Source organism: Pithys albifrons, chromosome 28 (genome assembly GCF_047495875.1).
Source record: "Pithys albifrons albifrons isolate INPA30051 chromosome 28, PitAlb_v1, whole genome shotgun sequence".
Lineage (NCBI taxonomy): Eukaryota > Metazoa > Chordata > Aves > Passeriformes > Thamnophilidae > Pithys > Pithys albifrons.
In genome coordinates this window covers 5104603-5129035 of record NC_092485.1, presented here as the reverse complement: position 1 = coordinate 5129035, position 24433 = coordinate 5104603, and the positions used below count along the sequence as shown (strand labels likewise).

The following is a 24433-nucleotide window of genomic DNA, read 5'->3' as shown; positions in this document are numbered from 1 at the left end:
CCTCACAATGTCTCTGCAGCTCCTTGACTCTGTCTCCACGATAATGGATCGCTCCCAGCCCCCAGGGCTCCGAGGAAAGGGCTAATGCAGGAGCTGAGCAGTGCCCATGCCTGCCCTGCTCCTGGGGTATTAATGACAGCCCCATTAGCAGCGGTGACGGATCCCCTTTCACTACAACAGAAGGCTCTCGAGTGACTGTCAAATACCCCAGGAAGAGGGGGAAGAACAGGTCCCCGTGGCCCTCCTCTAATTAGGGATGGAGAGCAGGGCTAATAAGAGCTGCAAAGTGTCTGGCCACGCTTTGGGGAAGGGGAGGGTCAGATGCAGGACCCGCAGCTCGGGGTCGTGGCTTTGGAGGTGCCCCCGGGGTACCAGGGTGGGCACAGGGGTGATCTCAGCCCAGCAGCCCCTCAGGCACAGTCTGATGGTGGCACTGGGTGATAAGGCAGCCAGGAACACGGGAATCCGAGAGGATTAGTCATCCAGTCTCTAATTGCAAATAAACTCAATGTCAGCACTCATAGAAATTCCTGTTACTCTCCTACATCTTCATCTGGTGGGGACGGTACCTGGAGCTCCTCCTGGCTCTCACAGTCCTGATTTTTACCAAGTTAAAGCCCAGGCTGGGCTGAGGTTGGATTTAAACCAGCCAAACAGCAGCCCCTTCCTGTGCCCCCTCAGCAAGAGCCTCCCAGGACCCACCCGAGCAGCAGCTCAGCACATCCCACCCTCAGAAACACCCCAAAGCACCCCGAGAGTTCCAGGAACAAACACCTGTGAGGGACATTCTGGAGAGGTGGAGGGATGGGCACAAGGAGTGGGAAGAGAAAAGGCTGTGATTAAAAGGGCTGAGAACAGATGGGGAGATCGGGGTGGGAAGAGGCAGAGCCAGAGCCAGCTCAGAACTGGGATCGAAGCTGAAGTTTATATCATAAATAATGAATCAACAAATTATTAAATAATTCAAATCAGCTTGATTTTTACACGATCCCAGCTTTGCTTGGCTGCAGGGAGGGAAGCCAAAGGGGGATGCTGGTGGCTGTATTCCCATGGAAAGGCCTCACAGCTCTTCCTTCCCTCACACTGACCAGCTCCCAGCCCTCGGGACCAGGTCTTGTTCAGGTGAAAGCACAGGGGACAGGCAGGAGGCACCTTGCTCAAAGGCAGCACATCCAGCAGGGAGGGTGAAGTGCTGATAAACCCTGGGGGGTGGCAGAGGGGCAGGAGGTGCCCAGAGGAGCCTCCAGCCCCCCCGGAGGGGCAGTGGCCAACACCGACCTCCTCACGCTGCCTCCTCCTTATTGAATGCATTTAAAGTGAAAGAGGGGAGGTTTAGATCAGATATTAGGAAGAAATTGTTCCCTGTGAGGGTGGGCAGGCCCTGGCACAGGTGCCCAGAGAAGCTGTGCCTGCCGCAGCCCCGGGTGGGATGAATCCCATCTCAAGGCCAGGAGTGACCTGGGCTGGTGGGAGATGTCCCTGCCCATGGCAGGGGGTGGAATGGGATGGGCTTTAAGGTCCCTTCCAACCCAAACCATGTGATTCTACAGAAAATAACAAAATTGGACTTTCCCACCCTCTTTCCTATTTGTTTTCATGGTGAGGGGGGCAGTGAATCAGGAGAGCCAGGCTGGACCAGGCAGAGCCCCCAGGGCAGCTCTGGGGGTGCAGACCGAGGGTCCAGGCTCAGCAGTGACAGAGCAAACATTCCCAGACCTTCATTTGCTGCCCCTGGGTGCAGGAAGGGCTTCCCTGCTCCCTGCCCTCCACCAGCCCCCAGGAGATCAAACTGGGGACACTGGGAAAACTCAGCTCCCGTTGCCTGCAACCCCCGGGCTGGAGCTCAGCACCCGGGAGAGCAGCGGGCACAGGGGAACAAAGGGGCACTGTTCGCTGCCAGCCCGTGGGTTCAGGACGCCGTTCGGGGCATGATTCTCCTTGACATCAAGTGATTTCATGTGACTGCCTCACTCCAGGGCCGCTGGAACAAACGGAGCAGCCCCATGAGGATGTGCCCCACGCCCGTCTCTGCTCCGTGCCCACATTCCCTGCCCGTCCCACAGGAGCCTCTCCCACCGGGAGCTGCCACCTCCTCAGGGCAGGGACCCTCCTTGCCCAGCCACACACCACGAGCTTTATTTTGGGGTCGGGCAGGCAACAAACCCCACCCAGGGCATGAGCTGAGAGAGGGCAGAGGGGACCCCGCACTGGGATGCAGATAAAAAGATTTTAAAAAGATAAAAATCAAGGATTTGGGCTGCGGGTAGCAAAGCCCTCTCTCTGGGTGAGGACACAAAGGGGGCAGGTGGTTTTTGCAGCCAGGAGGGGCCGCGGGGGGGACACCAAGCGGTGCTATCGCTGTTTGCTCAGGTGCGGCTCGGGCTGCCGGGGATGCCGGAGCCGGCGCCGCATCCCGCGGGACGGGGCTAATCCCGGCCCCGGGGGCTCGGCCAGCTCGGGCGGACAGATGGGCAGGCAGAGCCGCGGAGCTGCACCAGCTGGAGCAGGGGATGAGCAGCACGGGCGGCCCAGGAGCTCTTTGGCAGCGGCTCCGTCTCACCGGGGTGCGCGTTCGGGAGGGCACGGGCAGGGCGAGGCTCGGCCGGGGCTCCTCCTCCTGCAGGGTTTGGTAACAAAGAGGGGAAAACCAGCCCCAAGTCCCTGCTGAGTCCCAGGGAAGAGGTTCGTGTGCTGAAGCCGCTCCCAGAGCTCAGCCAGAACAGCGGGAGCAGGGGAGGCACAAACTGCTCGGGGTTTGCTCGGGGGTTTAATTTTTGGGAGATCTTGGAAGCCGGAGGGGCTGTGGAGGGCACTAGGCAGCGCTGCCCCACTCCTAAGGCACCTCAGGGCACCTGAGACTTCCCTACCCCTCAATTAACGCTGCAGATGCGTTGAATTTAAGAGAAGAGCAGGGCAGGACCCAGCGCTGTGCAGGCACATTGTGCTGCTCCTCTCCCTGTCACCCTGCAAGCCTGAGCTCCCTGTGTGGTGTTCCACAAGCTGGGGAGCAGCTCATGGGACAAACTGGGGAGCAACCCATGGGACAAACTGGGGAGCAACCCATGAGACAAACTGGGGAGCAACCCATGAGACAAACTGGGGAGCAGCTCATGGGACAAACTGGGGAGCAGTACATGGGGACAGGCTGAGGAGCAGCTCATGGGACAAACTGGGGAGCAGCTCATGGGGACAAACTGGGGAGCAGCTCATGGGACAAACTGGGGAGCAGCCCATGGGACAAACTGGGGAGCAGCTCATGGGGACAAACTGGGGAGCAGCCCATGGGACAAACTGGGGAGCAGCTCATGGGACAAACTGGGGAGCAGCTCATGGGACAAACTGGGGAGCAACCCATGGGACAAACTGGGGAGAAGCTCATGGGGACAAACTGGGGAGCAGCTCATGGGACAAACTGGGGAGCAGCTCATGGGACAAACTGGGGAGCAGCTCACGGGGACAAACTGGGGAGCAGCCCATGGGGACAACTGGGGAGCAGCTCACGGGGACAAACTGGGGAGCAGCCCATGGGGACAAACTGGGGAACAGCTCATGGGGACAAACTGAGGAGCAGCTCATGGGGACAGGATGAGGAGCAAGCCATAGGGACAAACTGTGGAGCAGCTCATGGGGACAAACTGGGGAGCAGCCCATGGGGACAAACTGGGGAACAGCTCATGGGGACAAACTGGGGAGCAGCTCATGGGGACAGGCTGGGCCCCCCAACCTCTCCAGCACAAGGGTCTCGGGGCTGTCACAGCCCCAAAATCTGTCAGTGCCTGAAGGGTTTCATTTGAAGATGTCTGTTCTATAGAATCACAGAATCTCAGGATGGTTTGGGTTGGAAGGGACCATAAAACTCATCCAGGGCCACCCCTTGCCATGGGCAGGGACACCTTTTCCACTCTCCCAGGTTGCTCCAGGCCCTGTCCAACCTGCCCTTGGACACTTCCAGGGATAGAGAATCCACAGCCCCTCTGAACAACCTGTGCCAGGGCCTGCCCACTCTCCCAGGGAACAATTTCTTCCCAGTATCTTTGATATTTTCCCAAACAACAGATTATTTCTTCCTTCTCACCCCCAACCAACATCCTGTGTGCTTCTGGCTTTGTGCTGTTTAATCAGAAATGCTCAGAAGGAAGGGTTATTTTTGGAGGCAGGAGGGAGAAGAGCAGATAGCAAGGGAGGAGGAACAACAACTCCCCAGCCAGATTTGTCATGCCAGGGAGAAAAAGAGCTCCTTCAGCTACTGAGCTCCTCTTGGCACAGCTGGATGCCTGCCCTGGAGTGACTCTCCCTTGGGCCTGTGGCCAGCAGAGAGGCACAGCTGGAGGCTGGGCAGAGCCTCTGGAATCACAGAGCCAAGGAATGGCCCTGGAAGGGTCCCACAGGTCCCTGCAGCTCAGCTCACCCCTCTCTGTCCCTCGCAGGGCTGTCCCCACGTCCCCGTAGAGGCTCCACGTGACCCGGCGCAGGATGGGAGGCACCTCTGGATTTGTCCACACATCCCTGGCTGTCAGCACCTTTCTGGGTAAGAGTTTGCCTTGGCAGAGGTGGGAGGGCTCAGCTGGGACATCTCCTGGGCACACAAGTTGGCGTCATCCCTCCCTGGGCTGTGGTGATGCCAGAGCCCCGTTCTCTGGGTGGTTTGTGCAGCCTGGGAATGTGTCTGAGTTATTCCCAGTTTCCCTTTGTGCTGCTCAGAGAGGACAGGAATGGTTGACACACATCCCTCCCTTTCTAAATCCAAATGTAGGTGAAATCAGGAGATGCAGGAGGGATTTCCTCCTGCCAGTGGGACTCACTCGTGGTGAAGCCACTTCAGCTCCTGGTGTTTCTTGTTGGCCATACCCTGACTGCAAAGATCCTGTTCATCAGGGACCATTCTGGATCTCAGGGACCATTCTGGATCTCAGGGACCATTCTGGATCTCAGGGAGGCTCAGGTTGCTCTCTGCAGGTCCCTTTTCAGCAGGGAGACATTTCATTTCAGCCAACTGAGAATTAGATAATGTCTTCAAGCTAATTCATCATCCCGGGCAGAGACTGCTCGCCTGTCCTTATAAATATCTAATTACCTTTTAATGTTCTCTGGATCCCCAAGGAGGCAGAGGGAGGGGTGGCTGCCCTAGATTGGGAGGCAATTATCCTGTTTGGAAATTGGTCTGACCCAAATCTGGGCATGGAGATGGAGTTGGGGTCTCCCATTAACCACCTGAGTTCAGGCAACTCACTCCCAGTCCAAGCTGAGCCCACCAGAACTGTGAAGTCTGGGAGGGATTCTCAGTGACCTTTGGCTGATGGTGCAATGGATCTCAGGAGCCAGCTGGGACACAGGGACATCCCACTGGGAACACGAGGGAGGGACTGGGGACACAATGATGGCAGTGAGAGATGAGGCTCAAGGAGCCACCACAGAGCCAAAGCCTCCAGGTCTGGAGCAATCTGGGAAGGTTCAGAGCTTATCAAGTTCACAGAGACAACACCCTCCAATCTAAAAATCTCTCAGGCCTTTGTTCATTTGGTCAAAGCTCTGCAAAATCTTGAAATCTGAGGCTGGTTAAAGCCCTGACCCTTTGTTCCTCACAAAGCTCCTTGTTAAAAATAACCCTCTGCTCCTCTGAGAGCTGCCCTTCCAACCCCACCCCTTGGATTCCCTGCACTTGTGTTCAGGTTGCCCAAAATGCCAGTTCCTTGCCCAGCTCCCTCCTGCCACGTGCCCAGGCTCCAGGCTGTGGTCAGTGCCAGTGTCAGTGATGCCCTCAGAGCTGGGATAGAGCTTGGAAAACACTCAGCTGGGCCATTTGTCATTCCCTGCCCTGCAGGGCTCAGCACAAAGGGCCAGTGTTCAGCCTCCTGCACACCTGGGCTTCCAGCTCTGCCTCTCCTGAAAACACACCCCAAACAATGCCAGAAATGGGCCAGTGCCCAGGGAGGCTCTGGGGTCACCACCCTCCAGCTGCTTTTCCAAATCTTCACTTTCAGAGGTTCCACTTGCCCCTGTTTCTGTTTGGTTTGGTGTCAATGCTGATTTTCCCTGTCAGTGAAGGTTGTTCAGGGGTGCAGTGGAGTATTTGCCATCGTTTCTGCTCTCCTGGCTGGTTGTAGCACAGAAAACTCTGAGCAGGTCACTTTGCTCCCTGCAAACTGGGAGTGTGGACACCTTTATTTGGTGTCTGTTCTCCTCCTTACCCAAGTGACAGAGCCCAAGGGCAGAGGGTCTTGGTGACATTAAAAATGAGACTTCTGGGGTGACAGAAGAGTTCCAGACAAGCAGAGGATCTGAGATTTATCACCCTGATTTACTCTCAGTTCTGAATTCTACCCATATCCCCATCTAGTAGCTGATTAATTATTGCTTTAATCTAAGCACTGTTTGTTTAATGAGTGAGATTCAGGCATTTCACCCCCAGCACCAACCAGACACCTTGGAACTGGAGATAAAAACTCACCTGAACTCCTGGCATTGATTTCATCTGGGAAAATCAATCCCTGGCAATTGCAGTCCATAACCTTGGCAGGGAAAAGGGGACAGCAGTGAGAGCAACGGGACACAGAGTCTGGGTGGAGCCTGAAGGGATGATGAGCCTAATTTGGTTTGATTGGAAAAGAGCCTCCCATGAGAAAGGGCATGTGTGGGAGTGGCAATAATATATACTTTATTTGTTAAAAAAATAGACATGATTTACCTTGTGCTCCCCACCAATCCCAAATGTAAAGCTGTTAAACCTCAATGCAGTCACTACCATCTAAGAGAACACAATTAACACACCTATCAGAACACAATTAATGCTTTCTTATTAATTCCCCATTAACTCACAATTCTTTTCCCCACTGGTCAGCAGAGTTATTTCCAGCTGGGACTTGCTCAGCACAGCCACTGCTGACCCAACTGGGAGAAGATTTCCTTCAGGAACAGAACTATTCTAGGAGGAAATGGCACTGATTTGGAGGGGATACAACCCTCAAAATGCTGCTTTTCTTTCATTCCAAGGAGTCAGACACGGCTCTGTCCCTCCCTGCATGGCACCAGGGGCCATCAGGCTCCTGCAGCAGCACAGCCCCAGCTCTGGGATAATTGCCTGGTGCTGGGGCAGCTGCTCCAAACCCACTGAGCCAATTAGCAGAGCCCCTGTGCCTTCCCACCCTCCTGCCTGCAGGGAGAGCAGCCAAACAGGAGCCAGAGCCCGGGAGCTGCAGGTACAGGGGCTGCTCCCCCAGCCCCACAGAGCTGAGCTGCCCAGTCCCTGCTGGAAGTTACTCTTGCATAAAACATCAAACTCACTGGAGTCACTTCATTTGAGGAGTGCCCATGCTGGGGAGTGCAGGGAAGGAGACAGATTGTGGGGCTGAGACAGTTATTAATTCAATTACAAAGCATGGAAGGATCCTGGAGCTACAGAAGCATCTTGGAGCTTATCAGTGAAAAAGGGCCTGTGCTGGTGGCTCCTTCCCTAACAAGGGCCAAGCATTTCCAAGGTGCCAGGGAGAAGACAGACTTGCTGCCAATTATCCCACCAGCTGCTCCTGCAATAAAGAGATTTCCAGGCAGCTTCTGCTTTGGTCTTATTTACAGTGTCACTTCCAGGCCAGGTTTTCCAACCTGGGCTAGAGGAGGATGTCCCTGCCCATGGCCCAAGGGTGGACCTGGATGTGCTTTAAGGTTCCTTCCAACCCAACCCCCCCTGGGATTGTGGTGTCCACACAGCCTGTGTGGAAGGGGCTCTGCTAGAATTTGTTATTTGTCTGAGACAGGAGTCCCTCAGTGAGGGCAGCTGGCACTGCCCAATGGCAAAGGGTCACCAGAGGGTGCTGGTTCCAAAGGGTGGCCCAGACACAGCGTGGAGAAGGCAGGAGCTCCTTGTGTTCCTCTTGTGCCTCTGCCTGAGCCACACTCACAACAGCAAGATCAGAGTCAAACCCAAGTCTGAACAGCACAAGAGCAGCTTAAGGCTCACCCCAGTCAGGGGAGAGAATGGTCTGCACTGGTTTGCACACCAGCAACCAACTGGTTTGAGCTGTCAGGAGCTGGTGATGCTGCAGATGCAGGAGCTGAGGGGACCATCAGAGCTGTGAAGATCCAGGTTCTCCTCTCTGCTCCCTTGTCTTGGAGAGGATGAGGAGGAACCAGCCAGTCTGTGCAGACAGAGGAGGAACCAGCACATCCTCCCTGCCAGGCCAAGGAGGGCAGCCAGGGGTTGCCAGCCCCAGTTCTGTGGGCACGTGGTGTCCGTGCTCCTCCATCCATGTGTCTCCAGGGGTGCTGGTCCCTCTGGGCATGGGGTGAGGTGCTCAGTGGGAACTGCAGGCTGGGCTGTGCTGACAGATGGCTTGGGACTCCCACGCTGCTCCTCCATCCCTGGGGACACCCTACAAGACTGAAAAAAGAGAATGTTGAGAGAAAGCTGAGCAGGTTTTGCCTCTCCTGCAGTTTGGTGCCAAGCCCAGAGCAGCACGAGGAGCTACGGGCCGGTGTTTGAGGAGCAGCCTTCCCACACCCTCTACCCCGAGGGCTCAGCAGAGGAGAAGGTCACTTTGTCCTGCCGAGCACGAGCCAATCCTCCTGCGACCTACAGGTGAGCTCAGCTGCTCCCCCTGTGCCAGCACCGGGACAAAACCAGCCAGAACTTGGCTTTCCCTTCTCCAGTTTTATACACAAAACCATCATTACATGGGAATGAGCCACATGTGAGGTAAATCCTGTGAGGAGCAGCTGGGGGGGCTCAGCCTGGAGAAAAGGAGGCTCAGGGGGGACCTTCTCACTCTCTGCAACTCCCTGACAGGAGTGGAGAGCCAGGTGGGGTTGGGCTCTGCTCCAGGGAACAGGGACAGGAGGAGAGGAAACAGGTCCAAGCTGTGCCAGGGGAGGTTTAGGTTGGATATTGGGAAAAATTTCTTCCTGGGAAGGGTGGTCAGACATTGGAAGGTTTGGAGTCTCCAGCCCTGGAGGTGTCCAAGGAAGGACTGGACATGGCACTCAGAGCTCCGGGCTGGGGGACAAGGTGGGCATTGGGCACAGGTTGGGCTCAGAGATCCTGGAGGAATCTTTTCCAGCCTCAGTGATCCTGTGATGTGCCATCTCTCCCAGGGCACAGCCAGGCCAGAAATCCAATCCCAACACAGTTGGAAAACCACCCAGCACAGCCTCCTGTGAGGCCCCATGAGTGTGGCCACGAGGATTTGCCCCCTCACTCCCCACCCTCGCTCTTGGCAGGTGGAAGATGAACGGCACAGAGATCAGGGTGGAGCCAGACTCGCGTTACAGGCTGGTGGCAGGTGACCTGGTGATCAGCAACCCTGTGAAAGCCAAGGATGCTGGATCCTACCAGTGCCTGGCATCCAACTCCAGGGGCACCGTGGTCAGCAGGGAGGCCTCGCTCCGCTTTGGCTGTAAGTTGGTCACAACAGGGGCAAGGAAATGCAGCCCCAGGGGTGGTGGGGGCAAACTGAGCCCCCTGTTCACAGGGATAAATGTGGGAGAGCAGCATTCCTGCTCATGGCAACCACCAGCACCCCATGGAGAAACCCCCTGGCACTTCCATGGGGGTGCTGTGGAAATTTGATGTACAGAGAAAGTCAACAACACTTTGGAATCTCCCTCTGCACAACCACGGAGAGGGCCCAGCCTGTGGAGGGGGGGACAAACCCCAGGGATTCCTCCAGTGTTCCCTGTGCAGGTTTCACGTTGCCTGTTCAGTTTTGCAGGAATTCTCGGCGGAGGAAAGGGACCCCGTGAAGATCACCGAGGGCTGGGGGGTGATGTTTGCCTGCAGCCCTCCCCCCCACTACCCAGGTGAGGCTCTGCCCCTCCACACCCCCACAGGCAGGATGGGCACAGCAGAGCAAGGCATTCCCAGCCATGGGAATCGCTCCCTGCGTTTCTTTGGGAATTGTAGGGAGGGAAATTTGGGGTTAATTCAGACTGTAAGGCAACAAGGCAGGACTTGGCGTGTCCATGCCAGGACCATCTGCAGGGACTGCTCTGGGCTCCTCCAGCAGGGAGGACACATTCAGCCTGTGCAGTTCATCCTTTCCCTCCCCCCAGGATTATCCTACCGGTGGTTCCTGAATGAGTTCCCCAATTTCATCCCAGCCGACGGGAGACGCTTCGTCTCCCAGACCACAGGAAACCTTTACATTGCCAAGACCGAGGCCTCTGACCTGGGCAACTACTCCTGCTTTGCCACCACCCACATGGACTTCATCACCAAGAGCGTGTTCAGCAAGTTCTCCCGCCTCAGCCTCGCTGCAGAGGGTCAGTGCCCTTGGAGCAGAGCCCTTGGATCAGCAGGATAATGCCAATTATTCCGGGGAAAATGCAAAATGAAGGCACTGCAAAGCACTCGGGCTCCTCAGGACACCAGCAGTGACCAATCACCCACCAGCCTCTCAGGGGAGCTTAAGAGCTTATAAAAATATGGATTGGCTGGAAAGTGGGGGAGGCAGCCCCTCTCTCCAGCTGCTTGTGCAGCTACAAACCTCATCCATGGGGGTTCTCTGGTTTTAACAAATGCTTCTGGGGCAGGGAAAGGGAGTCAGGTAGGAAAACCTGGATGGAGCAAGCTGGGCTAGTGGAAGCTTCCCTGCCCATGGCAGGTGGAACTGGATGAGCTTCAAGGTCCCTTCCAACCCAAGCCATTCCATGAGTCTATGAAATTAAGAAGAAATAGCCCTGAAATGTTGTAAAGATATTCTGAGAGGTTCAGCAAGCTCTGTTTTAAAAGGAAAATGAAACCTGTGCCACCTTACCCAGACACACAAAGGTTTGGGAAAGTCGTGTCCCCTCGTGGGTTCCTCTGCCCTGGCAGACCTCAGGTGGGGTGTTTGGGGGTCCTCCAGGATGCTGAGCAGTGTTTCCCTCTGACAGATGCCCGGCAGTTTGCACCCAGCATCAAGGCCAGGTTCCCTGCAGACACCTACGCCCTGGCCGGGCAGGTGGTGACCCTGGAGTGCTTTGCCTTTGGAAAGTGAGTGCCATGTCCGTGTCACCTGGGACTGGGATGGGGAGGGAATGGCACAACCTGCAGCCTTCACAGCCCGTCTCTTCATCCAGAGCTGGAGGGGGAATGGGGACAAGAAGGAGCTGGCTAAAGCCATCTGTGCCACTGGCCAGGGCCCAGCTGGGAGGGCAGTCAGGTGGGCACTGTTACCCTGTGCTGTGGTGTCACACAGAGTCACCAGACCGGCTTTTCCACAGCCCTGTCCCTCGGATCAAGTGGAGGAAGCTGGATGGCTCCCAATCCTCCAAGTGGATCGGCAGCGAGCCCCTCCTGCAGATCCAGGACGTGGGCTTTGAGGATGAGGGCACTTATGAGTGTGAGGCTGAGAACATCAAAGGGAGAGACACCCACCAGGGCCGCATCATCATCCAAGGTAACACACCTGAACTGTGATTTCACCCAAGGTAACACACCTGAACTGTGATTTCACCCAAGGTAACACACAAACACGTGATTTCACCCAAGGTAACACACCTGAACTGTGATTTCACCCAAGGTAACACACAAACATGTGATTTCACCCAAGGTAACACACAAACATGTGATTTCACCCAAGGTAACACACCTGAACATGTGATTTCACCCAAGGTAACACACCTGAACACGTGATTTCACCCAAGGTAACACACCTGAACACGTGATTACACCCAAGGTAACACACCTGAACACATGTGTCTTTCATTCAAACACACAAACATGTCTTTCATCCCAAGTGACACACCTAAACATGTGTCTTTCACCCAAGGTGCTCCAGGCAATGGAATGAGGCTTTGGGAGCAAACCCAGCCCCTCCAATCCTGCCTCTTTTCAGCCCTAATTAAAGGTGTTGCAAAGCTCTACCAAAGATCTGCAGAGATCACTGATAACTTTTCTCAGTGGACACTTCAGGCTCTGGCAAATAGAGAAAGACCTCTTAACTTGCTCTAAAATAATTCTGGCCAACATGAGGGCACCAGGGAAGGAAGGATAGTGGTAAAAACCAAACTTGGCTCTCACCCCAGATCCTCCCCAAGCCTGGGGTGCTCCCACAAAGGTTAATGCTTGGAGCTATTGATCAGATCTAGTCAAGGTACAAAATTCAACCTGGTTACCTTGGTCTGAATCCAGCCCTTCCTGAAGTTTAGGAATGGCCTTAAGCTGCAGGAGGGCAGGTTTAGATTGGATATTGAGAAGAAATTCTTTACTGTGAAAGTGGTGAGGCCCTGGCACAGGTTGTTGGATTCCTCACCCCTGAAGTGTCCAAGGCCAGGTTGGAAAGGGCTTGGCACAACCTGGGCTGGTGGAAGGTGCCCCTGCCCATGGGGGTGGCACTGGGTGGTCTTTAACATCCCTTCCAACCCAAAGCAGACTGTGATTCCATGACTCCATGGTTCAGGAATGGCTGTGTTAACTCCCAAGAGGACAAACCCCAGTGTTCTTCCTGAGCTGTGGATGGCTCAGTGCAGCCCAGCCCAGCGCAGGGCAGGGCTCGGCTGTTCCTGTGCCCAACCCCTGTGCCAACCAGCAGAGGTGGCAGCACGGACACCCTGCTGCCTGCCTGGCAGCCCCCCCGGGCTGAGCTGTGCCCCTCTCTCGCAGCCCAGCCGGAGTGGCTGGCGGTGATCTCGGACACGGAGGCCGACATCGAGTCCGACCTGCGCTGGAGCTGCGTGGCCGCCGGCAAACCCCGGCCCGCCGTGCGCTGGCTGCGGAACGGGCAGCCCCTCACCTCGCAGGTACCCCCAGCACCCCCAGCACCGACCCTGCTCCTCCAGACCCAGCCCCTCCTCCTGCCGCGCTGCAAACGCATCTCAACCCCGTTTGTCACCCGCATCCCTGTGCCATGTGCCCCCATGAGGCTGCCGAGCAATGCCACGATCCCGAGTTCCCTCTGCTGGCACTGCCATCCCAGCCATTGCTTCGTGCAACTGCAGGGACTCACAGCCAGGTGTCAGGGCGGGCAAACCCCTGTCCGTGTGTGCCCTGCTCGTGGCTGCTCAGGCACTCGGCAGGCTCAGCACCAGAGCACAGCCACGAGGGGCAGCGACTGCACAGACGCAACAACACACCTGGAGTTTTCCCCCCTGGAAAACCGGGCTGGCTCCAGAGAGTCTGTAATGAAATGAAGCTCAGCCCTGAGCACCCCAGGACTGAGTTCCATTTTTGTTTCTCTCCTCTAATGGGTTCATCCTCTTGTTTGCACAGAACCGCATCGAAGTGAGCGGTGGAGAGCTGAGATTTTCCAAGCTAGTCCGGGAGGACTCTGGCATGTATCAGTGTGTGGCTGAGAACAAGCATGGCACAGTTTATGCAAGTGCTGAATTAACAGTGCAAGGTAATGCCTCACTTCCCAGAGCTCTGGGTTTCAGTGGGACACTGAAGCATTTCAGATCTTGTCCTAATCTTGTGAGCCCAGAGTAAGAGCAGAAAAAAACTGCTTCACTCAGCACTGAAATGTGGTTGCTGGTTCAACAAGGCACTCTAGAACCCTTTAAAATTTAAATCCTGGGTAAACTGAGTAGCTCTGAAAGAGAACAAGGACATCTGTTTAGCCAGAGAGAGTGTACAGGACACCCAGCAGCAGCACCGCAAGATCCCTTTCACTACAAGCTCTTTTTTTGAGGGAAGAGGTGAAAAAAAGAGTTCAGCATCCATTCAGCCAGACTTGATGGATGGTGACTGGAGCTGAGCTGCTGCCAAACCTGTTCAGCATTAGTCCAAAAGTTTATCTCCTTGTGGTCAGGAGATGCCAAAGATAAATTAAAGGCCCTGAGCATGAACTGCTCACCATTAACACACTGAGGGCAACAGGCAAATCCCAATTCCATCTGCAGTTCCAGGAGGAGTTTTAGGCAAGCTGGATGTCTGCATTGGAGACTTTGGTAAGGATATTGAAGAGAATATCCTCTACATTTTCCAAAGCAGCTGTTCTTGTGTCTCTCAATGACCTTGCACTTGTTAGGGCCATTCCCATTGCTCTCTGACAGGTGTGTCACACACCACCTGCCCTGGCAGCACAGGAACCACTCCTGCCTTCATCCTGCTCTCCAGATGCTGCCTCGCTTCCTACCAGGCCATCCAAACCAGCACCCACTCACAGGGCACCTGGAATGCCCCAGAGCAGAGCAGGGGCTCTGACCACCCTTCATCCTCTCTTTGCCCCTGTAGCCTTTGCACCGGATTTCAGACTAAGCCCCGTGAAGCGGCTGATCCCGGCGGCGCGGAGTGGGCAGGTCATCATCCCCTGCCAGCCACGGGCAGCACCAAAGGCCACCGTGCTCTGGACCAAAGGGACTGAACTTCTGGTCAACAGCAGCAGGTAGCAGCACAGACTCAGCTTCTGCCTAGAAACTGTAGCTAAAATCATGATTTTTTTTTTGCCAGAAGACGGGACTCGATGACCCAAATGTGCTGCTCCATCCCTGAGCTTTGTTATTCCTCCAATTTCTCCTTTAGAAAACTTCTCCATAGTATTTTTCTGTCTTTACCCTTAATTTCTCTAAAAGCAGCAAGTGCTGGAAATTACTTGGTGGACGGAGTGAACAGACATTTTAACCTTCCCCTTGTGTGTTTGCTCTCCCTTTGCAGGGTCACTATTACTGCAGATGGCACTTTGATCCTCCAGAACATCAGCAAATCTGATGAGGGAAAATACACCTGCTTTGCTGAGAACTCCATGGGCAAAGCCAACAGCACTGGAATCCTCTCTGTTCGAGGTAGAGCTGTTTGCCTTGAGTTGGGGTCACTCGAGCAAGAAACACCTAAGAATGAATGATGTGATATTTCTCCTCTCCTTATACTCCCCAAAAACCAATGCAATGCTCAGGGAATCAAATAATTTCAGCCTGTGGAGCAGCAAACCTTCTGCTGACCCACCAAATCCCCCACCAACCTTGAGAAAAGCACTTTTACATTTCCTAACAACTGCAATCCTTCCTCTGCCTTCTGCAAAACTCCAGAGCTGGAAAGGGTTGGTTGGTTGGGATACCAGGACAGGTGACAGCCCTCCCTGCTCTTTCTCTGCAGATGCCACCAAAATCACCCTGGCACCATCCAGTGCTGACATCAACGTGGGTGAGAACCTCACCCTGCAGTGCCACGCGTCCCACGACCCCACCATGGACCTCACCTTCACCTGGGCCCTGGATGATTTCCCCATCGACCTGGACAAGTCTGAGGGGCACTATCGGAGAGCCAGTGTGGTGAGGAAGGGCAGTCATGTGCCACCAGGAGGGATGGAGAATTAACACCACCCTCGTTGTTTGCATGTTTGTGGTGGGCACTGGTGCCAACCAAAGCCACTCCATCGGAGATGCTGTGAACTCCACAGCCCTGGAAGTGTCCAAGACCAGGCTGGATGGGGCTTGGAGAAACCTGGAAGGAGTCCCTGCCCATGACAGGGGGTGGAATGGGATGGTTTTTAAGGTCCTTTCCAACCCAAACCTTTCCATGAGACCTCCTCTGCTCAGCTGGACAAGGAGAGGGGAAGGCTGATGGGTCGAGATAGGGGCAGGCAGAGATCCCTCAGAGATCACTCAGTGATCACCATCATGAGCAAAACAGAGGAAATGAGGAAATCATGAGGCCACCCGATGGGCTTGGCCTTGGCCAGCAGTGGGTCCCTCTCGGGCTCCATCACACTAGGGGGAATCTTCCAGCAGCTCCTCACAGACCCCACCTCTCCACCCCCCCACCAAATCCTGGCCATGCCAACCCAAACCACACCGAATGCTGGACTGTGGCCAGGCTCAAAGGCTCTCCCCACTGTGTTCTGCCCTGCAGAAGGAAGCCATCGGGGACCTGAGCATCTCCAACGCGCAGCTGCGGCACTCGGGGCGCTACACCTGCACGGCACAGACCGTGGTGGACAGCGCGTCGGAGTCGGCCACGCTCACTGTCAGAGGTACCTCCCCTCTCAGCACCTTCCCTGCTCCTCACAAGCCCAAGGCCATGGCATGGCCCTTGCAAGGGATCACTTGGCTCTTCCCTTGCAGCCACCTCACCATCTGGTATTTATTTAAACTCCGTGCTATGGTTTGGTGGTTTTCAGCCCAAGGTTGGAGGTCTTTCCCAACCTTAATGATTCTGGGAGATTTGATAGGCTTAGGTGCTTTTCTGGAGGCTAAAACTGGAGGTGAGGCTTCCCAGCTTTCAGAAAAGAACAGCCTGGTGTTAATTCATGACCTACACAAAGCAAAGAGCATCGAAACTCCAAATCTTTCATCTTAGTAACATGTCCCTTTGTGTCCCACCATGCCAGGACCTCCAGGCCCCCCCGGGGGTGTGGTGGTGAGAGACATCAGTGACACCAGCGTCCAGCTGAGCTGGAGCCGTGGCTTTGACAACCACAGCCCCATTGCCAGGTACCTCATCGAGGCCAGGACCCTCCTCTCCAGCCAGTGGAAGCAGATGAGGACCAGTAAGTGTCTCTATGGCCACACTGGGGACAGGCCCCCGAGGGCCACCAGTGCCTTTGCTCAGTGCTGCCACTCGCTCTATCCATCCCCCTCTCGTGTTATTGGATTATATAGATCCTGTAAACATTGAAGGCAATGCTGAGACAGCCCAGGTGGTGAACCTCATCCCCTGGATGGATTATGAGTTCCGGGTCTTGGCCAGCAACATTCTTGGAGTTGGGGAGCCCAGTTTGCCCTCCAGCAAAATCCGTACCAAGGAAGCAGGTGAGTGTGGCCACACCCGTGGGGAGGAGGGGGAACCAGAGGGACCTGTCCCTGGGGGAAGGCTGGCCTGGTCCCTAAGGATTAGTCATCTCCTTGAGTGCTTCTGGAGGTGAGGCCATTACAGGATTTTCTGCCTTTTTGCCCATTTCCATGTGAAAGACAAAGCAGTGGCAGAGCTGGCAGTGACTTCACCAGCATTAGAGCCAATATATGAAACCATTACAGATCCTGCCTTCCCAGCCTGACCCTTCTCAGGGTGGGGAAAGCTCTGTGATATCACAGGGCACAGCTCTGCAAAGACAAGGTAAATTTTGCAGCAAACAGCTGGGAATGTTCATTCCATCTCTGGCAGAAGGGATGCAAGAACAGCAGAACTGCTCTCAGTGTACCAAATGCAAACCAACTCCTGTCCAGTGCAACCCCCCCTGCACATCCCTGAGCTCCATCCCTGTCCCCAAGCTGGTCAGGCACAAGCCAATGTTCCAGAGCTGATCTCCATGGGTTTCATGGCTGAAAAAAGATCCCAGCCCTCCCACGGGAGCTGTCAGAGGCTGTGACACGCCGTGTCTGTGCCCATCTCCATCCCTACCACCCCCCTGACCCAACCTGTGCTGTCTGCTTTTGTTTGGGGACCTGACAGCACCCACTGTGGCACCATCTGGGCTCGGCGGCGGTGGAGGAGCTCCCAACGAGCTCATCATCAACTGGACGGTGAGTGCTGGGAGGGGGCCAAGGGGGGAGCACGTGCCATTCCTTCTGGGAATTCAGTGCTGCAGGTGCACCTCAGACATGGGGTTGAGCCAAATGCTTTGCTTAGTCAAAAATCTCGCTGGTTTTGTTGGAAATGATACAATTTTCCTGTTTTTTACTGGTGTAGCAAGTGGCTGAGTTTCTTTTTGCACTCTTGTTGGTTTGGTCCTTAAACCACCAAAGCTTTGAGTTTCTCTGGACCAGCTCTGACAGGCTTTAGCAGCCAGAGCCTGAGGGAGCTGAAGATTGGACATCTGGGACCTTAAATTCATGGTCCTTCAGCGACGTGTTGGAGTAACCAGAAGATCCAGAGGGGATTAACAAAGACATGGCAGCCTGAGAGCTGGAGACTGTCTGTCTAAGGATAAGGGGGCAAAGAATGTGGACTTAATTAGATAATAAAGGATAGAACGCTAATTAATAAGGAGAATTGGGTAACTTAGAACCAATGAACGTTGATTTGTTTGCTGGGCTGGGCTGGGCTGGGCTGGGCTGGCATAGAATAGAATAGAATAGAATAGAATAGAATAGAATAGAATAGAATAGAATAGAATATGAATGGAATGGAAAATAATGGAATAGAATAGAATAGAATAGAATAGAATAGAATAGAATAGAATAGAATAGAATATGAATGGAATGGAAAATAATGGAATAGAATAGAATAGAATATGAATGGAATGAAAAATAATGGAATAGAATAGAATAGAATATTAATGAAATGGAATGGAAAATAATGGAATGCAATGGAATAGAATAGAATATGAATGGAAAATAAGGGAATAGAATAGAATAGAATATGAATGGAAAATAATGGAATAGAATAGAATAGAACAGAATATGAATGGAATGGAAAATAATGGAATAGAATAGAATATGAATGGAATATGAATGGACTGGAATATGAATGGACTGGAAAATAATGGAATAGAATAGAATAGAAAATGAATGGAATAGAATATGAATGGACTGGAATACAATAGAATGGAATACAATAGAATGGAATACAATAGAATATAAATGGAATAGACTAGAGTGGAATAGAATAGAGCAAAATAGAACAGAGCAGAATAGAATAGAATAGAGCAGATCAGAGCAGAATAGAATAGAATAGACCAGACCAGACTAGACTAGACTAGAATTAGAAATATGTGAAGAGCCTTGGAAGGGGCACAGGCAGCTGGAATGACTTGCTCCCTGTCTCCAGCCAGAACAAAGCCATGCCTGTCCCACCTCCACTTCCAAAGGTGGGACTGGAGGGTTTCACTTCTCGCTGGTGACTTGCAGTGTGTCTGAAGGCACCAAGGCTGTCTCTCCCCTGCAGCCCACGCTGAGGGACTACCAGCACGGGGAGGGGTTCGGGTACCTGGTGTCGTTCCGGCGTCAGGGCACGCGGGACTGGCTGACCGCGCGGGTGCCGCGCCCGGAGTCGCTGCACTACGTGTACCGCAACGAGAGCATCGCGCCCTACACGCCCTTCGAGGTGAAGATCAGGGCCTACAACAGGAAGGGAGAGGGCCCCGAGAGCCTCACGGCCATCGTGTACTCGGCTGAGGAGGGTAAGAGGGCTGGCAGAGGAGGGGGCTCAGCCTGGGGGACCTGAGAGCTCCTGGCGGTGCCAAAAGGGGCTCCAAGAGAGCTGGAGGGGTTGGGACAAGGCATGGAGGGACAGGAAAAGCTTAAAGCTGAAGGAGGGCATGTTTAGATTACATATTAAGGAGAAATCCTTCCCTGGGAGGGTGGGCAGGCCCTGGCACAGGGTGCCCAGAGAAGCTGTGGCTGCCCCAGCCCTGGAAGTGCCCAAGACCAGGTTGGGCAGGGCTTGGAGCAACCTGGGCTGGTGGAATGTGGCCCTGCCCATGGCAGGGGGTGGAATGGGATTATCTTTAAGGTCCCTTCAACCCAACCCATTCCATAATTCTATGGTTCTGTGGCTGGAGAGACTCAGAATTCCCCATTTAGTCCTCACCCAAGTCCCTGCAGAGCCAGGTGTGTCTGGGAGCTCAGGGGCAGGGGAGGTTCCTTTGGCTCACAGAGCAGTGATTTCAGTTTATGTCCTACTCCAAACACACAGAGAGACATTTCCCTAAGCCCAGCCACGACTGCCCCAGAGCCTCAGAGCAGACAGAGATCCCCACGACACACAGCTGTGGCCCTGCTTGTCCCCCTAAGTCCCTAATCCCTTCCCCTTGCTCTGCTCTGTCCCATAACACCAGCTGTCTGCCTGCAGGGGGATGGGGCTGCAGGACAGCCCTTTGTCTCTGTCTGGTGCCCCAGTGATGCTGCCCAGAGCCAGGAGAAGGCTTTTATTCCCTTTCATTGTGTTTTTCAGAACCCAAAGTGGCTCCTTACAGAGTTGTGGCCAAGTCTGTCCTTTCCTCGGAAATGGATGTGTCCTGGGAGCCCGTGGAGCAGGGAGATGTGACTGGAGTGCTCCTGGGCTATGAGGTACGAGCCTGCCTGGGATGAGACACACTGAGGCTGAGCTGGGGGAGCCCAGCCAAGAAAAACCCCCCAGACTGAGGGAGGAGAAAGGAAACAGCATTTTGTTCCCAAAGGTGGAGAGGTGGCTCTAATAGGGCTGGTACTGCTGCTCCTGGGAGAGATTGCGAGAGAAACATCCCTTTTGTTCTGCTTGCCTTTCCACCTCATTGCCAGGCACACACTAAGCAGAAGACACAATAAAAAATACCAAAGGGTCTTCAGCCCTGGCTGTGGATGGACTGGGGATTTGCAGATTCCTCTCTCCTTCCTAAACCCACCGTATTCTTTCCTGCCCAGATCCGGTACTGGAAGGATGGAGACAAGGAGGAGGCAGCTGACAGGGTGAGAACAGCAGGGCTGGTCACCTCTGCTCATGTGACAGGGCTGAACCCCAACACCAACTACCACGTGTCAGTCCGAGCCTACAACCGGGCCGGGACCGGCCCCCCCAGCGCCTCCACCAACGTCACCACCACCAGACCACGTGAGTGAGCCCCGACCCTCCCTGAGCTCATCCTTCTCCTCCTGGGGCTGCTGCTTCCTCCACAGGATCCCCAAAAACCTGGTTGCCTTTTTATCCTGCTCCTCTGAAGCCAGTTTATGTTGTCCATAACACTGTCCCCTGAGTTTTCTGCCATCAGTCTGTGTGTCCCATACCCGAGATCTGTGCTCGGGGTCATGTCTGGGGTCCTTTAAACCAGCCCCAGTGGTGACACCAGCCCTGGTCACAGAGCCTCAGGGGATGTTGGAACGAGCACAACCTTCTCCTCACTCCCTGAACTGCTGAATCTCTGTGTTGTTTTGCATCCCTTAGCACCAAAAAGGCCTCCTGGCAACATCTCCTGGACTTTTTCTGGGTCCACAGTGAGCATCAAGTGGGACCCGGTGGTGGCGAAGGCGGACGAGTCTGCAGTGACGGGGTACAAGGTACAGGCAGGGCTTCCCCCAGGGGTGACCCCAAGGGAAGCACAGGGAAAACACCAGCTCAGAATTCCCTGTCCCAACAGATGCTTTACAGGCAGGATTCCCACTCTGCTCCCACGCTGTACCTGGCCAGCAAGAGCCGCATCGACATCCCCATCCCCGAGGACTTCACGCACGCCTTTGTGCAGCTGCGGGTGACGGGGCCGGGCGGGGACGGCACCCCCGCCGAGGTGCACATCCTCCGCAACAGTGGTGGGTCCAACCCTCCCTCCACAGCGCTCCACGTGCTCCCTTCTGCCTCCACACCACTCCACCTGCTCCTCCCTCCACACCCACCCCAGGCACAAACAGCCCTTTACCAGCTGCTTCCCAGAGCTCAGGGAGAGGGGCTCACCTGCAGGTCCCCTTCCCATCCCTGTCCTTGGATAGATGGTGACCCAGCCACACCTCCTCCCCTCCCTGTCCACAGCACAGGGCAACAATAAATGCCATTATGTTTTAAAATCCCACTCTCCCTTCCAGGGACACGGGAATGTCCTACCCCAGTGTTTTAGGTTTGGACTCTGAGCTTTTCTGGAAACAGCCTTTGGTTCCCTTGTGCTGCTCACTCAAAAGAACTTTTGACATATTCCTTTCCATCCTCCCATCAACCTCTCCCCCAGCTCTGACCAACTTTTTAGTCCAGTCTGAACCCACCTGTAATATTTGCAGTGAAGCCCTTGAGACCCCACAAACACTCAATTCACTGAGAGTTCAAAACTCAGAGTAAGTTTTTCACAAAGAGTGAAATCCTGACTCTGTCTGTGCTCCACCCTGACTCTGTCTGTGCTCCATCCTGACTCTGTCTGTGCTCCACCCTGACTCTGTGCTCCATCCTGACTCTGTGCTCCATCCTGACTCTGTCTGTGCTCCATCCAGACTCTCTCTGTGATCCATCCTGACTCTCTCTGTGCTCCATCCTGACTCTCTCTGTGATCCATCCTGACTCTCTCTGTGCTCCATCCTGACTCTCTCTGTGCTCCATCCAGACTCTCTCTGTGCTCCATCCAGACTCTGTCTGTGCTCCATCCTGACTCTCTCTGTGCTCCATCCTGACTCTCTCTGTGCTCCATCCTGACTCTCTCTGTGCTCCATCCTGACTCTCTCTGTGCTCCATCCTGACTCTGTGCTCCATCCTGACTCTCTCTGTGACCCAGCCTGACTCTCTCTGTGCTCCATCCTGACTCTCTCTGTGCTCCATCCTGACTCTCTCTGTGCTCCATCCTGACTCTCTCTGTGCTCCATCCAGACTCTCTCTGTGATCCATCCTGACTCTGTCTGTGCTCCATCCTGACTCTCTCTGTGATCCATCCTGACTCTCTCTGTGCTCCATCCAGACTCTCTCTGTGCTCCATCCAGACTCTCTCTGTGCTCCATCCTGACTCTCTCTGTGATCCATCCTGACTCTCTCTGTGCTCCATCCTGACTCTCTCTGTGCTCCAGCCTGACTCTGGCCCCAAGAGGTCCCCTGGATCCAGGGGGTGAGTGCTCAGAGCCCATCTCCACATGCCTGTCCCAGTCCTGTTCCAGGGAGGTTCACCAGTGACAACCACAACACAGAACCCCACAACCAGCTCTTCCCTCGAGTCATCCACTGTCTGTACAACAAGGCAGCTGCTCCTTCCCTCTTCCTTCTTTTTGCAGGGACAAGTATGATGGTGGAGGACTCGGTGACCAGGCCAGTGCCACACGCTGTGGTGATCACCACCAACTCCCTGCTGATGGTGGCCCTGATCAGCTCCCTGGAGCTCTGACCACAGTCACACACAGGACTCTGGATGCAATTCCCCCTGATCCAGGAGGAACCACTCAACACTTGGCTGCTGCAGCTCCCAGTTTGTACCACAGCAGCACCACGGGGAGAGGATCTCACAACGTTGTTTTAAGGGAGGAAGGATGAAACAGCCTTTTTTTTTGGATTGGAGGAACATTAAGGTTTCGTACAAGATGTGGGTCTTTAACCAATTAAACTTTTTTAAAGAAACGAATAAAACGAAGAATTCTACAGGAATTCTGCAGCCAACTGCCCCCCACAGTACCCAGTAGGTTTTCTGCCTTATGAAGCCATGTATGAAATAACCAGACTGCTGAATTGGACTTTTTTTTAACTCTGTACAGTGAATTTTGGGGGGGGACAGGGAGGATGGGGAGGTCAGAGAGCAGCATGTCCCACACCAGTCCCAGCCACAGCCACCCCTGATGGGTCATGGGACAGGATTTGCTCTTTCAGCAACCAGCCCAAGGAGATAAAGCCACAGGAGGATTGATCTGTGCCCCATCCCAAAGCTCAGCAAAAGCTTTTTTCCAACACTTGCAGCCCCAGCCTGGGGTTTGTCTCAGCTGTTCTGCTCTGAGGTGCAACTTCAGTGTTACCCCCACACCCCCTGTGCTTTTGGGGTGTTCCTGTTACCCTGTTTGCTTCTTTCCTTCCTGTTTGGGAAGAAGGGGAAAGGAAAAGGAGATGCTTTTCTTGCCCTAATTCAGAGGCAGCTCTGCCTGAAAATGGAGGTGTCAATAAATCCAAGTTCAATAGAGGGGCTTAAAGGAGGAAGAAAAAAATATCACATAAAGAAAAAGAATATTGCATCATTGAAACAAGAACTGGAGACCTGAGGAAGCCACCACTGGGACAACATGGAAAATGAGGACTCAGGTTCATCTCCCTGCACTCAGAGTTCATCCAGCCCAAATGTGAAGCTCAGCCTGGGGCTGCAGGACTGAGGTCCAGCCCAGAAGCTGGTCTGGTTTTCAGGCCCAACAGCTGATGTAAATCCCAAAGTAAAGGGATGCTGAGGGCACCATTCACTCCACTGGATGGGAAGAGATGGGATGCTGAGGAGCATCACTCACTAAACTGTTCCTATTAAAATCTCTGCCTCCCAGTAAAGCAGTTGACCAAAGTTAATGAGAATTGATTTATGTTGCTGCTGGGTCATCCCAAGGGTGTTTTCAGGGACCTGCCCCTGCCTGTCCCTTCCTCCTTCCCAGAGGACAACACTCCCACCTGGAGCAGTCCCAGCCTGGCAAAGGCCCTGACACAGTTTCTACCCTAAATGCCAATCCCTTGCCCTTTTAAACCATTTTAAACTGCTGTGCCCGAGGTCTTGGTGAGCATCTGAGAGATCACAGGCATGAACAGGCTGCCCAGGGCAGTGGTGGAGTCACAATCCCTGGGAAGTGTCCCAAAAACCCCATGGATGTGGCACTTGGGGATGTGCTTTGGTGTTGGCCATGGTGGTGGTGTTGGGTTAACATCTGCCCTTGATGATCTTAAAGGTCTTTTTCAACCTTAACTATTCCATGATTCTCCAAACCCCTGGTCTCCCATCCTGGATATATCCATAGTATCCCATCACAACTTCTCCCCAGCCCTGGAAGCAAACAGGGAAACAGCCAGGTGGGTTCCCAGGGTGGGATGAACAGCTCTGGGATGAGGGAGAGGAACAGCTCTGGAATGAGGGAGAGGAACAGCTCTGGGATGAGGGAGATGAACAGCTCTGGGATGAGGGAGAGGAACAGCTCAGGGATGAGGGAGAGGAACAGCTCAGGGATGAGGGAGAGGAACAGCTCAGGGATGAGG

General features: G+C 54.2%; 1 protein-coding gene across 1 annotated transcript in view; it reads left to right on the top strand.

The window, feature by feature from the left end:
- CNTN2 (contactin 2) overlaps positions 1–23807 on the top strand; it is a 29497-nt gene extending 5690 nt beyond the window's left edge. Inside the window, exons 2-23 of the mRNA XM_071578742.1 lie at positions 4428–4528; positions 8428–8572; positions 9211–9386; positions 9694–9789; positions 10042–10251; positions 10864–10963; positions 11194–11369; positions 12575–12711; positions 13181–13310; positions 14144–14294; positions 14564–14691; positions 15002–15177; positions 15758–15878; positions 16236–16394; positions 16507–16656; positions 17297–17367; positions 18731–18965; positions 19739–19854; positions 20188–20374; positions 20705–20817; positions 20898–21066; positions 22498–23807. Of these exons, the coding sequence (XP_071434843.1) occupies positions 4474–4528; positions 8428–8572; positions 9211–9386; positions 9694–9789; positions 10042–10251; positions 10864–10963; positions 11194–11369; positions 12575–12711; positions 13181–13310; positions 14144–14294; positions 14564–14691; positions 15002–15177; positions 15758–15878; positions 16236–16394; positions 16507–16656; positions 17297–17367; positions 18731–18965; positions 19739–19854; positions 20188–20374; positions 20705–20817; positions 20898–21066; positions 22498–22607 (3111 nt within the window). The 5' untranslated portion in view covers positions 4428–4473 and the 3' untranslated portion in view covers positions 22608–23807. The remainder of the gene's footprint in view (positions 1–4427; positions 4529–8427; positions 8573–9210; positions 9387–9693; positions 9790–10041; positions 10252–10863; positions 10964–11193; positions 11370–12574; positions 12712–13180; positions 13311–14143; positions 14295–14563; positions 14692–15001; positions 15178–15757; positions 15879–16235; positions 16395–16506; positions 16657–17296; positions 17368–18730; positions 18966–19738; positions 19855–20187; positions 20375–20704; positions 20818–20897; positions 21067–22497) is intronic.
- Positions 23808–24433: the final 626 nt, after the last annotated feature.